The sequence below is a fragment of the Borostomias antarcticus genome (assembly GCF_949987555.1).
Source record: "Borostomias antarcticus genome assembly, chromosome: 6".
NCBI classification, from domain to species: domain Eukaryota; kingdom Metazoa; phylum Chordata; class Actinopteri; order Stomiiformes; family Stomiidae; genus Borostomias; species Borostomias antarcticus.
In genome coordinates, this window is record NC_140239.1 from 18,410,763 (window position 1) to 18,428,649 (window position 17,887).

The window sequence follows — 17,887 nt, forward strand, 5'->3', positions numbered from 1 at the left end:
CTAGGGCTTGCTGGCTCATGTTGCTGCTTGCTCTTAAGTAGTCACTCGTCATTTGAATGTAAACATTAGCTGCGTGCAGGGCCGTGCTGGCCATCTGTAGGTTCTGGAGAATCACAGAACGGCCGCCGGTGATAACGGCCGTCGGCCGCTAGGTGGCCGACAGGCGAACAGGCCTGGCCCGCGGTACCCCCACCCCCCCCCCCCCCTGTCGACAATTCGCTAGAACCCCCCCCCGGTCAACAAAATGAAATCAGGCGGCTGGGTCACACTCCATGGCTGTTTTTTCGTCCCAGCACGTCCCTGGTTGCGTGTTCCAATGGACATTTAACCCAGGGCTAGTAGAGCTGCAGTGTGAATTGTATCGCCCTGGGCTCAGGTTAACCCTTGGTTATGCAGTGTGAAATGATTTACTGAGTGTTGTCACCTTCAACATTGTCTCCCGGTATGGGAACCTCTCAATTAGACTCAGGAACAAGCTGACTCAGATGGTCAACCAGGCCAGCAAGATCACTGGAGACAAACAACAGCAACTCCAGAACCTTTACAATCGGCCCATAACAAAAATACATACAAATCAAGTCAAGATTTAACATATTACTATATCTATTATAAATTAATCTATTACAAGTGAATTGAAAAATAGCACCAACAGCAGGGCCTGCGTTGAAACGCCCTGCAGTAGAGGATCCTTAGGGTGCTAATTTTTAGTCATCATTTTCAAGACATGGCACTCCTCTCACCTGATATCCTGGAAAGCTGGTCCTGGCTGCAGCTGAGCGCTCTCCCTGACCAGTTTGTAGTCGGAGGTGATGGTAATTCCTCTGAGCTCAGCGGTTAGGATCTCAATGTTGTTTTCATCGCTCTTTGATGTTGATTCAACGATTGTCCCATTTTTTGCGAGCATGACACTTCCATGTTTCTCATGTGGTCTTTCTATGAGGGTGGTCATGCCTTCCACTCGAGGGCGGGGATGTTTGGGTCCACGGTGGGTTTCTTGAAGGCAGAGAATATCACACTGATACTTTCTGCAGAGTTGGGCAACAAGTTCTTCTTTAGTTGCAGACAGTTCTTCAACATTTAGAGATATGCTGGCCTCTCTTCCTGTTCCGGGCTGGTGGGCTACTGCCATTTGTTGGGCTTCTGGACATCTTTCGGCTTGGCTTCAAAGTGTTTAGGCTTTCGGCTTGGCCTCTGGACATCTTAGCTTGGCTTCAAAGTGTTGGCGACATTAGTTTCGCGAGCCGGTCTTGCACCGTTTCTTGCTACTCGCAGGGGAGGCCGCGTGAAGGCTGTCGTCTTCTCCCCCAACACCAAGACAGCAACAGTATACCACCACGGCCAACCAAGTTGCGCATCAGCTGCTGCTCAATGGGAAATCCACCACCAGACAGCCAAGACCAAAGGTAGACCGACATCAGTATCAATCAATCAATCAATCAAAGCTTTATTTATATAGCGCATTTCATACCCAGAGGCAACACAATGCGCTTTACAGAGAACAAGGGAGGTGGGCAGACATCCCACCCCTACATATTCCAGAGGGAAGCAAAAAAACAGTAATCACCCGGGGGCCAGATAAGTGAGCTGTAAAAATTCTTCCCTGACCCCTCTCAACGAGGCGATCGAGCAAGCTCCTGGAGTATGTTTGTCTACCGGCTAAGAACATTTATAGAGCAATAAATAACATTAAATTACATTTTCAGTACTCCCAAAACACTGGACTGACTGAGCCCTTCTCCCCTGAAGAGCTCAACATCAGCATCAAAGCCCTTAAAACTGGCAAAGCCATCGGCCTGGACAATATTTTCACAGAGGAGATCAAGCACTTTGGACCTCTGACACGAAAGTGGGTCCTTGAGCTGATGAACAACTGCATGCTGACAAGAAACATCCCAAAGATCTGGAGGAAAACTAAAATCATCGCTCTTCTAAAACCCGGTAAAGATCCAGCATATGCAAGGAGCTTCCGCCCAATCTCCCTGCTATGCCACCCGTACAAGCTGTTCGAGCGCCTGATCCTCAACAGGCTTGCCCCAGTCACTGAACCAGCCATCATCCCTCAACAGGCTGGATTCCGACCTGGCAAATCCACAACAAGTCAACTTCTGAATCTCACACAACATATTGAAGACGGGTTCCAGAAAGGACTGGTGACAGGAGCCGTCTTTGTTGATCTGTCTGCCGCGTATGACACTGTAAACCACCGCCTCCTCCTGAAAAAGATCCTGGAGAATACCAAAGACCTGGCACTTACAGACCTCATTGGAGCCCTTCTGAAAGATAGGCGCTTCTATGTTGTCCTTAACAACAAGCAAAGTCGCTGGCGACGACAACGGAACGGATTGCCTCAAGGTAGTGTGCTGGCTCCACTACTATATAACATCTACACCAATGACCAGCCAATGGACCAGAACACTGAGCGGTCATCTACGCTGACGACCTCTGTGTAACATCCCAAGAGAGTACGTTTGAAGCTGTAGAAGCGAATCTCACCTCAGCCCTAGATGAGCTACTCCTCTAATACGAGCGCAACCACCTACACGCAAACCCTGCGAAGACTCAAGCCTGCTCGTTCCATCTCAGGAACCGGGAAGCAAACAGACCCCTTAACATCACATGGTCTGGAACACCTCTCGAGCACTGCACCAACCCTGTCTACCTTGGTGTAACACTGGACCGCACCCTCTCCTACAAGGAACATGTCAAGAACACCAAACTGAAGGTTAACTCCCGAAATAACATCCTCCGGAAGCTGACCAACTCCAAATGGGGAGCCACAGCGCACACATTAAGATCTACTGCTCTGGCCCTGTGATACGCTATTCTCCTCTGCAGAATATGCATGTCCTGTCTGGGAGAGATCAACCCATGCCAAGAAACTAGACCCAGCGTTGAATAACACCTGCCGCTTAATCACTGGCTGCTTGAAGCCCACCAACATAAACAACCTGCACCTCCTCACTGGAATTGCCCCCGCTGATGTGAGACGGGAAGTAACCAGCCGAGCAGAGATGACCAAGGCCACCAGTGATGAACGCCACCTCCTCTACGGACGCGTACCCCCGGCCCAACGGCTGAAGTCCAGGAGAAGCTTTCTCAGCCATGTCCAGCCCCTAACAACATCACGGGAAGAAACAAGACTCCAACTATGGACTAAAAGGCTTGAGGACGACCCCCCTCCCATTGAAATGGGTATCCCTCCCTCTGAAGCCCTCCCTCCAGGCTCAGAAGCACCATGGGTCCAGTGGAAGACACTAAACCGCCTGAGAACAGGAACAGGGCGATCCAAAGCTGCCATGGCCAGATGGGGCTATGAAACTGGCCAAACCATCTGTGAATGTGGACAAGAGGAGCAGACAATGCAGCACTGCCTCATCTGCCCTCTACTACCCAACCAGTGCAGCTCAAAGGACCTCGCAGTGTTCAATAAAAATGCAAAGGACTGTGTAAAGACATGGGAAACTGTCATATAACCAACCAGCTTCAAAGACACGAAAGAGAGTGTATGGTGGAAAAATAAATCTGAGTAGCTTTTCCAAAGTACAAAGTTCTGTACCCTAAAAGTACAGAAGTACCAAAGATACCTTACTATGAACGCCCAGGTTGTCAGTATCTGACCGGTCCATTGTGTCACGGCTCCGCCACACCTGCCTTGCCGGTCCATTTCCCCCGACTCTGTCTCTGACCTTGTCTCTGAGCATGTCCCTATCTCTGAACCTGTCCCTGCCTCGGAGCCTGTCCCTATCTCTGAACCTGTCCCTGCCTCGGAGCCTGGCCCTGTCCCTGAAGATGAGTCCCCGAGCACCTCCCGGAGGGCGCAGAGGGAACTGCAAGCACATCAGCAGTGGACTCGAGAGGGGTGCGCTCCCAACCAACACCTGCCGTTCATCTCTGTGATTGCGCCGCTCCCTAACCAGCCACGAGAGATCCCGCACCTGGGGCTCATCAACCCATTTCCACGAGGATAAAAAGCCGCTCCACACACCAGTCTGCGCCAGATCGTTGACCAAACTAGTGGGTATCACGCCTGTAGCTGTGACTTAACTTGCCTTGAGCCGAACCCTGCCTAACACTTTTTGTTTCCTTCTTCCTAGCCTGACCTCCCAGCCACTGCCTGAACCCTGCCTGACCGGATTACCACGTACCAGCCTGAACACCACGCCTGTCTGACTACCACATTCCTGCCTGACCCTCGCCTGTCTGACTACCACATTCCAGCCTGACCCACGCCTGTCTGACTACCATGTCCCTGCCTGACCCTCGCTGTCTCACTGACCTGATCCTGCCTGGCCCCTATACAATAAACACGCCTCCGGGCTTCACCTCCTAGCCGTTCGTGTCTGCTTTTGGGTCCTCCTCCGCTAGAACCTAACACATTGGCTCTTCCACCTGGTCACTGACAGCTCTACCATCAGAAGTCTCCCTAGCATAGCTTTGCTCGTCCCTGACCAGCTCAGTGTTGATGATGACCTGGTTACTCTCCTGGGGCCTCATTTATCATTAAGGTACGCCATATTTTACACGGTCTTTTTCGCGATTTCAGGCGTACGCCATTTCCCCCCCCCCCCCCCACATTGCGATCTATCAAGCCGAAAGGGCGAAAATGTAGTCGCCTTTCTACACGCTTTTGTAGGACACCTCTCAGGTTGCCGTACCGATTTACACGGTTTCCTACACCCTTTTTGAACACAGGGGGAACTGGCGACGCAGGTGGTGCGTCGGTGAATTACAATGTTTGATGGAGAGAGTAAGAGCGACAGTTTCTGAACGCACAATCATGTAGGCTAATAGCCCAATTCAGCACAAACATATATCGCAATGCAAGATTAGACGTGTCCTCTAACCGGCTCATTCATGGTCCGATATGGATTTGTTCCCCAAACTTAACCTATGCGCTGTCCCAAACCTTTCCGCGCTATATGTCACACACCTAATGCAGGCACTCCATCAAACGGCAATAATTGACCAATTAGATTGTCATTAATATGTGATCATGTGGACCTGTTTGCTGTTTGGTAAGCATATAAATGACAGTCCTCCTGTGCGTAATGCGAGCCTAAATTAATCCGGCGCTACTCGGCCTACTGGCCGAGATAGAACTCCAAAGAGGTGACGGCGATGGCGACTGCACCCACATAAGGGCACCATCAGTGAATGAATACGTCTATGTGAATCGCTAAAATGTGCACACTATAAATACCCAAATCATATGTGACGCCGACATGCTCATCACAAGTGTAGTGGCACGGTGGCCTGGCTCCACGCATGACTCATTCATCCTGGCGCACAGCAGGGTAGGGGCTAGACTGGAGGCAGGCGCTGCGCGTGACGGCTGCCTTGTTGGTGTGTGCATAGCCAAGATACATATTCTTTGTCTTTTTTACTTTAATCTTTATTAGCATTTTCCATCCATACAACGACAATACAATAAAACATAAAAACTTACAATAACAGCTTATGGGTACTTCCATCCATGCAGCTTTTTTCTCTTACTCAAATATGACAATTTTAATATTAGTGGTATAATCACACTTCCTTCTATAATCCATCCATTTTTCCCATCTCCCTTCAAACTTTCCTTCCTGCATCCTCAATGCATAAATAAATCTCATAAATCTCCTCCACAACACCCACCACTGCTCCTTGGTTGGGGGTTCCACCTTATACCAAGCCCTCATTATTGTCTTTTTACTAGCAACCAATAGTACTTTCACTAGGTATCTGTCCCCTCCTTGTACATCATTCTGTTATGTTTGCCAAGATATATATTCAAAGCTGATAAGAATGAGAACCAGTCAAGACCCCACCACAAAATGAGGACCCAAGCCCTCAGCCCCCTCCCCGTCATGAGGTTTACCAGCGGGGCCAAAGGGCCCACACTGAGGTCATGCGCCAGCTATGAAGACACAAACAAGTAAGGTTCACATTTTTACCATTTTATTGTCTGTTGGTGGGTGACTGTGTGAGGTGTGTGAGTGCGTTTGTGAGTGAATGTGTGAGGTCCGTGAGTGTGGTAGTGAGTGACTGTGTGAGGTCCGTGAGTGTGGTAGTGAGTGACTGTGTGAGGTCCTTGAGTGTGGTAGTGAGTGACTGTGTGAGGTCCGTGAGTGTGGTAGTGAGTGACAGTGTGAGGTCCGTGACAGCATGTGTGAGGGAATGAAGTGCAGTGAGGATGTCCTGTTGGCTCTGGTGGTGTAGTGTGGTGACCTCCACCAACTGCTGCACAACTGCCCCACAACTGCCCCAATCCCTTCTGCCATGTCCCTCTGGGCCTCTAGGGTCATGAGCCTCCAGCACAGCGTCTGAGAGGAAGCCCAGCCCTCAGGGACCTTTGAGGCAGGGACACTGGCAGCCGGAGGTGGAGGCGTGGGCGGTGGAGACGGAGGCGCTGGAGATGGCACTGGAGGTGGAGGCCGGCGCGCTGGAGGTGGAGGCACTGGAGGTCGTGGCGCTGGATGTGGAGGCTGCAACCGGCGGGGGCACGACCGTCAGGTCAAGGACCACTGCAGACTCCCCCTCCTCTGAGTCCCACCCCACGTCAGAGTCTGGAGAAACAATTTCAGTCATTTTCTTTGAGTTTGTCTGTACACCTTATTATGCATTAAACATTTCATTGTGCAGCCATATTCATTTGATATGTTTTTCTGTTGGCAGTCAAATAAATGCAGTGATTTACCGGGTGATTTAGATGAGAGTCTTAATTTCCCAGAGGGGAAAATGTTTAATGTGGTCTAACATTATGAAGTGGTCATCTGGGTTATCGTTCCCTGTTTTTGGTCCTAAATCAATCATAGCCTAACACAGAATGTTTGCTTTCCTCACAGCCACATAATACAGAATGTCCGTGTAGCCTACGCCAAATACAGGATGCACGAAACGTACAGTAGGCTACCTAAACTGTAGGAGCAATCAGACAAATGTAGGCTAGTACAAAAAGCTTACCTTCCGAAGATGATTTGTTTCCTCGCGTGGACCTCACCAACAAGCACATGCACTTCCGTCTCCGAAAAGTTTATCTTCTTTCCGCGTTTTTCGACAAACGTAATTGTCTTGCCTTTGCTCCACGCTATATTATGTCGGTTCCTTCCGGGTATCCACGTTGTGCGCTGTCATAGTTTTGACCATATATGGTTGAATTTGGGCGTGGAGAGGGCGGAACACGAGGCGCGTGCACGTCCGCTGTCTTCTACGACACTGTCGGATTTTTCTTTGAGGAATCGGCGCAGCAGAGTGTACGCCATGCTTGACAGATCCGATAAGCGTGTATAACATATGTTACGGTCAATGTGAGAAAACGGGGAATGTGAGCTCGCGGGGAATGTAGGAGAAACATGTGCGTTTCTCACATCTCCCGGGTAATGTGCACTTCCCCGACCTTGCGGGAGATGTGAGAAATTGGTTAGTATTTCTCACATCTCCCGCAAGGTCGGGGATTGTGCACATTAACCGGGAAATGCTTACAATTCCCGACCTTGCGGTAAATCTAGCAAAGTCCAACCGTATGCAAAACCTCTGCGCAGCCGGGTGGTGGGAGAGGGCTCGTGCGCTTAGAACGAGAGGCGCTTGACATTTTGCCCATGGTTTTCGAATACATAGCATCAATTGCATTAATGGAAACATTAAATTGGGTCTAATTATACATGTGTTGAAAGTTAAGATAATTAGCCTACAAGCCGCGAGGCTACGCAACACAATAAGCAAAACAATCTCACTGTTTCACTCGTCCCACTCATCTGTTTCACTCGCCCCGCACGGCAGGGACAAGAGAAACAATGCACATCTTCTGTTCTCGGCCGTCTTGAATTGAACTGTTACACCACAGAACGAACCTAACAACTAATAGGTTAGTAAAGGACATGTACAAGTTGTTTGTCATCAAAAAATGTAATCTCCATCTTTATTAATTTCTGTGTAAACCTGATCAAACCAAAAAGTGTTTCATTCGTCCCGGTCCTTGCCTACAGTTAATAACAGTCTGTGGTCTACCTTGAACAGATAGCCTATGCTGCACACAGTGCAAGTAGTATTAGGAGGATAGGCCTACACTGGTGATCAAGTTAACAAACGCAAAAGGAACATTGCAACAACAGGAAGGTGGGAACCTCCAAAGGAACCCTACACGTTAGCTAGCCGAAAGACAGACGAAAAGATGAAAAATCTCTCTCAGGTGTGCGCCAGTAGCCTAACGTTAGCCCAACTACCGTGGGTGCCTCTCATGGTGCACGCCATCTGAGGCGTCACATAAGCCCTCTCCCACCACCCGGCTGCGCCGAAGTTTTGCATACGGTTGCGCTTTCCTAGATTTACCGCAAGGTCGGGAATTGTAAGCATTTCCCGGTTAATGTGCACAATCTCCGACCGTACGGGAGATGTGAGAAATACTAACCAATTTCTCACATCTCCCGCAAGGTTGGGGAATGTGCACATTACCCGGGAGATGTGAGAAACGCACGTTTCTCCTACATTCCCCGCGAGGTCGGGGAATGTGCGCAATAACCGGGAAAAGCTCACATTCCCCGTTTTCTCACATTGACCGTAACATATATATTCTCGTCGTACGCGGCAGTTCGCCCTTTTCTCGTTTTCGTCGTACGCCCTCTTTTACACCTGAATTTACACGCTCTTTGAAATATGAGGCCCCTGGGAGGTGTATGTGTTGACATGCAGCAGGAAGGTGTCAAGGTCCTCCTCATAGTTGGTCTTGTCCGAGTTGTTGAACATCAGACCAGTAGTCACAGCCCGGTATTCACTTTCAAACTATACAGAGTCAGAGCTGTCACGGTGACCACCATGACCTGAAAAACACACAAAACATAATAAATATGAACTATTACATTACTTTACATGTATGTGATGGTACATACCCCTTTTGTTTGAAAGAAGAGACTGGGCAGTGTCGCCTGGGACCTTCTTGTCTATCTGTATATGACTGTGATGTGATGCCTTTCGGTGTACAGGACAGATAAAAACAACATCAACCCGAAGTAAGTCTTGGAGCCATTCCTGCTAGTTTGCAATGGTTAACTGTGAACTAGCATGAACTGTAAACTGTATTACAGTGGTTATTCTAGCTAACTGTATAGATATACTGACAGGTCTAGTCAACTTCAATTTCTACACTTTTATGAACAAATTAAACAAACAATTACCTGTCAGTATATTTTGAGAACAGCCAACATAAGCTAACTTAACTAGCACTGACAAGTCCAGTAAATTTCAATTTCTACACTTTTGTGAACATGTTAAACAAACAATTACCTGTCAGAATCTTTCGGGAGCCAGTGAAAGGCAAGCTCTGGACATGTACTCTGATAGTTTGACAATTTATTGCAGAACACTGGTTTCGTTTTTTCCACATCTGATTTGTAGTCTTCATGTTGACCTGACTGGATGAATTCGGCAGCAGATGACAGTCCATAATGGCGGAAACGCTACGCCAGCGCCCTCTTCAGGCGTACGCTCCAAAAAGTGTCATCTCTTGGCATTCCATCCTCTTTAGGCTAGCCTATACCATGGGGCCTATACTCATGAACTAGCTACCGCCACCTACAGCCCGGCGTGCATTCGCAATTGGTAGCGTCTCAAAAGTCTTCCCTCGCTTCCTTCCTTGCGTTCTCGAACTCGTGTGGTTATCGAGTAGAACTAATCTCATCAACCTTAGCTAATGCATTTGGGAAGGAGGCAACGTTAAAGCTAAACCGTTTTCAGCACTTTTAAATTCTCTCTCAATGGAAAGTGTTTTATAAAAAATAACGAAGTATTATTATTATTGTTGTTGTTGTTCTTGTTGTTAATAATAATAATAATAATTATTATTATTATTATCTAAACATGCAATTGGAGGAAATGCCAAAGAGGGCTGGACTTCGGACCAATCTCACCCAATACATTGTTGTGAAAGGGTCTCACGAGGCTAGGAGTCAAGGACAAGCTAGAGAGAATCGAAACAGGCCCATAGTTTCCATGGAGACCTTGCGAGAGCGAGGCAGCAGGGAGAGTTCGCTCAGTGTTTCCGCTTATGAAGAACTGGCAGCTTGGGGACGAAAAGCGGCATAACGTTAGCTGTCAGACGTCGATTCGCGACCACAAACTGTACATTTGTCTAGCTATTTCTGACCATTCATGTTGATGTCCCGAAAGTGAGCGACAAGGGGAGGGCTTGCTGGCAGTAGGCTTTATATTGGTAAGTATTTTTTGCAAGCTAAGCAGCCATGGTTCAATTTCTCCGCACCAGTGTTCGGCAGGAAGGGATCTGCGTTGCCTTGTCAGCGAGTGAGGTGTCCTGCCTTGGCTGTCCTTGTGTCCCTCTTTACGAAACAGCTGCTAATACCTGGACGCGATAACGTTAGCCTAGCTGAACCGGTCATTTGCTAGAGATATTGCGAGGGGTTTTGTTCAAGCCCTTGAAAATGTAACGTAGCGTTAGGCTATCTCCACCTGCCAGTCAGAAACCTCCGAAACTGAGCCTAACGTTACGGATACTGTCCTGACCTGGGTTCCACAATTGATTCAGGCGAGCTAACATAGCTCGTGGTTGGATCTAGCCTAGGGATCTAGCTGGAAAGTCATTTTACCTATTAATACACTTTTAATTTCAGACAGGACATAGGCTACTGTCGTTTTGTTCACCCCTCAGTGCAGTACAGAATTTGCCTATAGTCTTTTGTTGTCATCATTTGAGCCATCATCGGCTGCTCTGTTTTAATAGGCCCACTTCATAGGCAGAATTTATACATTTCCGCTATTCGAACGTTTACCGATGTGAAACTGGACTATAACCCTTAGTTCAAATAACCTCAAATTGCCATATGCAGGCGTCTGTCGTCCTCGGTGTTTTCTCCCGCGGCTGTGTGTGTGTGTGTGTGTACAGTCGAGCAGCACTCTTTGTTTAAATAGCTCAGTACAGTCGCACGTGTCGGGTCGTGTGACCGGGTCTGGTATAGCTGCTGTGATGACATTTGCTATTTACATTTGTACCAAGTTTAGAACTAGCTGTTTAATTGTGGAGTATCTTCTGATATCGGATACACCCATGTAAGCGCTGTTTTGAACAGATTTTTCTGGCACGTTTAGACTTGCATTTTCTGATAGCTACCATGGGAGACTAGAACACGCCGTTACCTGAAGTCAGTCTTGACTGACAGTTACCGGGTCTTAGCATTTCGTTGGTCTAAATAATTGGCAGGACAATTTAGACTATTTTATTAGATAATAAATTCAGAATTACATTATTCCGATCAACACCCTACCTGTGTTTGTTTACATATACTTATCGTAACGAAGTCAGTGTTAGTGAATAGGGTTGACGATGTGCTGCCCCCCCTCTCACCTATCTATTGCACACTGACACACAAACACCATTCTCTCTTTTTCTCCTGCTTTATCTCTCTTTCTCTATGTACTACATCTCTCCCTCCCTCTCTCTCACTCGTTCTCTCTCTCTTGCTCTTTCTCTCTTTCTGAGGTAGCAGCGCTGAGGGATGCCCCTGCAGGGTCTAATCACAATGCTCAGTAACAAAGCACCTTTCTGTATTGCCGTGCAGTGCCCCTCTGGGCTCCAGCCCGCAGCAACACCCGCCTGCCCCAGCCTCAGCCTCAGCCCCAGCCCCAGCCTGGCTCACCCCAACCAGAAGCTGAAGGCATTACTGGGGCAGGCCTATCAGATGGCGATCTCTTCACGGCAGTTCCCTGGCACACTGAGACCTCTCTGTTCCCAGACACATGTATGCCTGCCTGCTCTCCCTGACTCCCTTTGAGCTCCAGGAGCCCAGGGCAGCTGAGAAACCGCAGTGGCTGGTTGGCTGGCTGCCTGGATGCCTGGCTGGCTAGCTGCTTGAGTGGGAGGTGCATATTTCCTCCGCTAGCTGACCAAGCCCCCCCCCCCCCCCCCTTATTTTCCTCCACAACCCGTAAGGAGCTGAGGTCCTTGGCTCAGATGTAATGTTGTTGAATGCACAGGGCTCTTGTGAACTGGATTACAGCTTTTGTTTTGTTGGTGGTGGACAGTACAGTTTTGACTCAACTTGTTTTTTCCCTGCTCTTGCCTAAACCAACATAGGCTGTTGGCAGACCTGAGAACAGAGTTATGTCTGACAATTCAAAGCCTTTTGGATGAAGACAAGGCTTCCACTTCGTCTAGGGACTCATTTTGAACAGTTGGATGACCAAACTTATATAGAGTGAAATAGCATGAATCAACCAAACACTGATCACTCCTAAATGTTTGGTTCATTTTCAAATTGGCCCCCATATAGGTTAGCCTCCACAGGCTCACAGAGAGAATGACCTTTGTACTTAAGAGGAACTTATGGCAGTATCAAACAGGAGGAAGTTTTTATTTAAAAAAAGATGATTATTATAGCCCCTAGTTTATAAACATTGGTAGGCTAGTCTGGAGTCAAGTGCCACAAAACATGGGCAGAGGGATGGAACCAGCGCGCATTACATTTTAAATCCAGCTGCATTTTCATTTTCGTTGGCTAAATGAAAAACTAATTCAACCCAGAAAAAGTGTTGCTTACGAGCCCCTCCAAATAATTGAATTGTTATAATATAGGCAAAATGGAAATTAAATCGTGACAAAAAAGGCAATACGCTTGCCGTTTGTGTATCTGTGCGGGCCAGTCTGCCTGCTGTCTGCCTGATGTGCTGGTGTGTCCTCCTTATTGATCAATGTAAGGATACTGTAGGTTAAACTGATGCTAGGCCCTACATGTTTCAGGATAGGGTTAACTGATGCTAGGCCCTACATGTTTCAGGATAGGGTTAACTGATGCTAGGCCCTACATGTTTCAGGATAGGGTTAACTGATGCTAGGCCCTACACCATCCATCCTCAAAAAACGGATTCTGGACCAAACCATAACTGTCTCTGGACTCTGAGCAAATTATACTTTTCAGAGTATTCCGAGACATCACCACAACGCATCTCCGCTGCAAGCAGCACTTCGAATTAGGGATGCACCGATTGCAAAATTCTGGGCGGATGCCCAGAACAAACAAACAATCCGGCCAATGTTTATTTTATTTTATTTTTATTCCCTCTTTTGTGCCAGGGAAACAAAGAAATGAAGTGTTTGGTTCCAAAACGCAGATTTTTATTTCACTTTAATTTGAAAGCAAACTACACGTGCGTTTGCGGCGTTATGTCACAGATCTTCTCCGAATCTGCAGATGGGTAGGCTACGTTTTTTAACAAAAAAAGCCGTAATTGTTGCGACATAACATCGGCCACTACCATCGGTGAATGTCATTTTATTTGCCGATGGCAGTCAACAACGCCAACATCGGCCAATGCCGATGTTCGGCCGACGCATCGGTGCATCCCTACTTCGAATGTCCTCTGCATGGAGGGGTTGGCGTTGGCAGTGTTGCCAGATTGGGAGGTTTCCCCGCCATGTGGGCTACCTTTCATCACATTGGACGGTTAGGAAATTGTCAATCCGATCTGGCAACACTGGGGTCATGTGAGTTGACAGCGCAGATGAGTTGACAGCACAGCTAACGTTAGGTGCTCCATGGTCTGCAGTTAGCTAGTTAGTAGCTAGCTTGACATTAGTTTGAGCCTGAGTTATTTCTAGTGTAGCTAAAATGGCATGTTCAAAAGTGGCCAAAAGAAAAGTTGACAATGAAAATCCCCCTCCCCCCATCCTCCCTCTAACGACCACCAAACAGATGTGTTTAATCTGCCAAAAAACAGTAGCTCTTGTGGAGTGGCAATTTGAAACACCACTATGAAACAAAACAGTCATTTTGAAGCGACCTATCCTCAGAATTCAGAGCTAAGAACCAGACAAATCAACAAGATTAAATCAGACAAGAGGAGAGGATACAGGAGATGAGGAGATAAGAGGAGAGGAGACATGAGGTGAGGAGATAAGACAGGAGGAGATGAAGGAGACAAGAGGGGAGGATAGGAGACAGGACTTTAAATGGTTTGATGCACCTTTGTTGGGTGTGTGTGTGTGTGTGTGTGTGTGTGTGTGTGTGTGTGTGTGTGTGAACCGGTTGGGGGGGGGGGGCTGATGGGGAAACGGTGATTTGTATTATAATTGTTTTCTTAAAACACGGACCATTGGATTATTGGGAAAAAAGTGGACCTTGTAGGATTTGTATTTCAGTACCCCTGCCCTACACATTTCAGGACAGGGTTAATTGATGCTAGGCTACGTGTTAGGATAGGGTTAACGGATGCTTGGTCCTACATGTTCAGGATAAGTTAAAAAGTCAAAGCTAAGCCCTACACTTTTCAATGCAGCAAATAGCCCAGTAATGCAATGTAGTCAGATCAGAGGTCAAATCACTCTGAAATAAAGGCGGACCTTTGCTATGGACTCCAGGCCACGCTGTGTTTGGATTATTCAGGGATGCCTTATTTTGCAGGGTTTTGCTTTGGATTAATGGGTTTCTCCGCTGTCAGGCTCTCCTTGGAGAAAGCAATTAAGCTAATTCTGCTGAAGTTTTCACTCCACAAATGGTCTCATGGTCTGTCAATAAAACTGTTATTTCTCAGTGCGGGGGGGGGGCAGTACAAAGCACAAACACAGTTTCAGATGGTTATTTAGGCTATTTACATCCAAAATGTCTTGCCTGCACACAGTAGGCCTATCTGTTTTTTGATGGGAAGATCTAATCCCACTTTGAGCCATCTGCGCTATCCCAAAACCCCCACAGTGTGCAGTACACCCCATCGTGCATCACACTGTCGTGACGTCGGCATGCCGACGGGCTCGGGACTGTCGGGTCGTGTGTCTGGCGTCTGCCGCTGCCAGCGAGTCCACGGCCCTTTGGTGCGCTGGTTGTCCTGCCAAATGCACCTTCCTGCATCACTCCCCCTGTCAGCATGCTGGGACGCCTCACCTCCTTCCTCCGCCTGGTGTGTTTGTGAGTGAGTGTGTGTGTGTGTGTGTTTGTGAGTGTGTGTGCGTGTGTGTGTTTGTGAGTGTGCGTGTGTGTTTGTGAGTGTGTGCGTGTGTGCGTGTGTGTGTTTGTGAGTGTGTGTGCGTGTGTGTTTGTGAGTGTGTGTGCGTGTGTGTTTGTGAGTGTGTGTGTTTGTGAGTGTGTGTGAGTTTGTGTGTGCGTTTGTGTATATGGATCAGTGCATTCGTGCTTGTGTATGAATTTGCGTGATCAGTGGCAGGGTTGAGGTCAGTCCAGCTTTTGTCTTTCATCGATTCAGAACGACAATTCCACACAGGCGTGAAGTGAAAACGGACAATCTTTTCAGACGGGAGGATAGAATTGAAAGGGAGCGGACCTCAAACCTGGGTCTGCGTTCTCGGCCGGGTGGTGGCAGGCGTTCATGCCGGTGTGCCAGCTACCATGCGGCAGAAAAACCCAATCGGATTCTCCACCTCTTCAGCGTTCTTGCTGTTGGCGTTTGGCTGGACAGGCCGGCCCCAGCACTCTCCTGAGGCATGCCTATATCTGCCTACTGCTGACTAATTCATCGCTGGCTTTCTTTCGCTGTGCGCGATCAAGCCTGTGCACCTGGATCTCATTTGTGTAATGACCCTGTATTTCTTCTCATCTCTTCCCCGAAGCTCCCAGCTGAGAGAGAGAGAGGGAGGGGGGGAGGGAGAGAGGAGAGAGGGAGAGAGAGAGAGGGAGAGAGAGAGAGGGAGAGAGAGAGAGAGAGAGAGAGAGGAGGTATCGGGTGGGGGGGGCTGAAGCCTAGTTTGCTTAGCACTGTTTCTCAAGCTCTGTTGCTTTCAGATGGGTTTAACCGTAAGTCGTTTGCTCCTCTCTCGCTCTCTCTTTCTCTTTCGTTCTCCCTCTCTCTCTCTCTCTCTGTCCCCCTGTTCTTCCAGCTGTTTCTGGGAACCCAATTGTTCATTTCCCCCTCAGGGTCCTGCTGGGATGCAGGGTTTCCACTCCTCCTCTTCCTCGTCTCTCGCAGAGGATCTTCTGTGCTCTGCTCCCACATGTGTGTTATTGTTCTGCTAGTGTTCCATTCCTTCCCTCTGGTTCGCACAATCACTTTCTCTCTCTCTCTCTCTCTCTCTCCCTCTCTCCCTTCCTCCCATGGTATCATCCATACAGTGGATGATGTTCTGGTTTACTCAGGGAGTTGTTGATGTTATGACAGATCTGCAGAGGAAGTATCCTGCTGACGGCCCTGGGAGCTGATTGGCTCAGTGTGACATCCGTTGTGTAGATGTCTGGCCGAGGGGCTGGTGATGGTGGAAATAATGGGTTGAACCCTGTCATAGGCTGGCAGATGTGGTACACCACACACACACACACACACACACTGTATCATAATGCGCAGTAAATCTCCCTCTCTCTCTCTGACTATATGAGTTATGTAATCCTTGCTGAATGTTGATAGTAATCTCCTCCCATTCTCTCTCTCTCTCTCTCTCTCTCTCTCTCGGCAGGTTAAGCGGTAGTGGACTCTCGCTGGTCGTCAGGAGGAAAAGATGTGCGATGGGATGGTAGCGTGTGAGACGAGAGCGCTGTCTTTGTTCCGCTCCTCTTCCTCGGCCCACAGGCTGGCTGCCTCCACACTCCTCCTCCTCTTCCTCCTCGCCCTGCTCCCTCATGGCCACGCGTCAGGTAAGAACACACACACACACACACACCAACACACCGCGGTTCCCTGCATAGACCTGCGTGGAAATTGATTGAGGCAGTTGTGTTGTTTTTTTCTCTGCGTTGTCGGCCAGTGTTCCCCGGGGACGTGGTCATGCTTCCTGGTACTTTCCCAGCCTGGCCTCCGTCGAGGCAGCGAGCCCTTAGAGTCCGCTCACGGCTGTAAACACCCACGACACTTTGTGAGTGATTGAGTTAAAGGAGATGATAGCTGCTCGGTCACGTTGCCGTCAGGAGGCCTCAATAAGGCCTCCAGACATTTCCTGTCTCTTGAGAGATCACAGCTATAGATGCAGGGAAACCGAGCCCACCTCGGTGTCGTTTTGAAGACGTAGGATATTTCGGGGTAATGTTAAAATAAGCTTTTCCTCTGCGCTCTTTCAGGAATATAGAGCTGGTGAGGCACGTCCTCTCTGAACCCTCTCTTGCTTGTGCCAGTTTTCCTTTCTCCGCTCCTGTGCTGTTCCAGTCCTCCCCCCACACTCACGTCACACACACACACACACACACACACACACACAATCAACACAGCCAGCTTGTGAGCGTTGCCAGATGTCCTTGCCGAGGCGATCAGTCAGAGTGTGTGTGTGCATTCAGAGGGGTGTGCCGTGCTATATCAGCCCCAGGGATGTTTTTCGAGTTTCAATTGATTTTCTCTTTTAATGCAACACTTGAAAATAAACGCGTCTCCAGTCCTTCCGTACTACTCTCTGCCCTGTGTGTGTGTGTGTGTGTGTGTGTGTGTGTGTGTGTGTGTGTGTGTGTGTGTGTGTGTGTGTGTGTGTGTGTGTGTGTGTGTGTGTGTGTGTGTGTGTGTGTGTGTGTGTGTGAGAGGGATACAGGGCAAAGTAGCTCCTGCTGCCCTATCGTTCTTACGTAATGCTTGTGAGTCTCAGAGAGATCTTAGCGGGGCTCGTTTTCTGCCTTTCTCACACACACACACACTCACACACACACACACTCCATCTTCATCCAGACGACAAGCCCAGAGGAGAGAAATAGTGTCATCCTTGCCATCAGTAATGAGATAATGATCAGATTGAAAGGCTGGTGTTTATTCTGCAGGCTCTTCCTCTCATCACCTTCAGATTATCATCAGATCATTTTCAGATCAGAGGCTGATGTTTATTCTGCAGGCTGTTCCCCTTCTTTAGATTATCATCAGATTATTATCAGATTGAGATTCTGATGTTTATTCCACAGCCCCCCATCATCTTCAGATTATCATCAGATTGAGAGGCTGATGTTTATTCTGCCCCCCCCCCCCCCCCCCCCATTGTCTTCAGATTATATAT

The 17,887-nt window shown here is 48.4% G+C and overlaps 2 protein-coding genes across 2 annotated transcripts in view; one reads left to right on the plus strand and one right to left on the minus strand.

Annotated features, from left to right (window-relative positions):
• The window catches only part of LOC311310528 (acyl-coenzyme A thioesterase 6-like), a gene marked incomplete at both ends in the record, with an annotated part of 30,110 nt that extends 14,808 nt beyond the window's left edge, over positions 1 to 15,302 (minus strand). Inside the window, 1 exon segment of the mRNA XM_084440037.1 lies at positions 15,263 to 15,302. Coding sequence (XP_084296163.1) covers positions 15,263 to 15,302 — 40 coding nt within the window.
• The window catches only part of susd6 (sushi domain containing 6), a 26,083-nt gene continuing 18,243 nt past the window's right edge, over positions 10,048 to 17,887 (plus strand). Inside the window, exons 1-2 of the mRNA XM_084440441.1 lie at positions 10,048 to 10,183; positions 16,379 to 16,556. Of these exons, the coding sequence (XP_084296567.1) occupies positions 16,421 to 16,556 (136 nt within the window). The 5' untranslated portion in view covers positions 10,048 to 10,183; positions 16,379 to 16,420. The remainder of the gene's footprint in view (positions 10,184 to 16,378; positions 16,557 to 17,887) is intronic.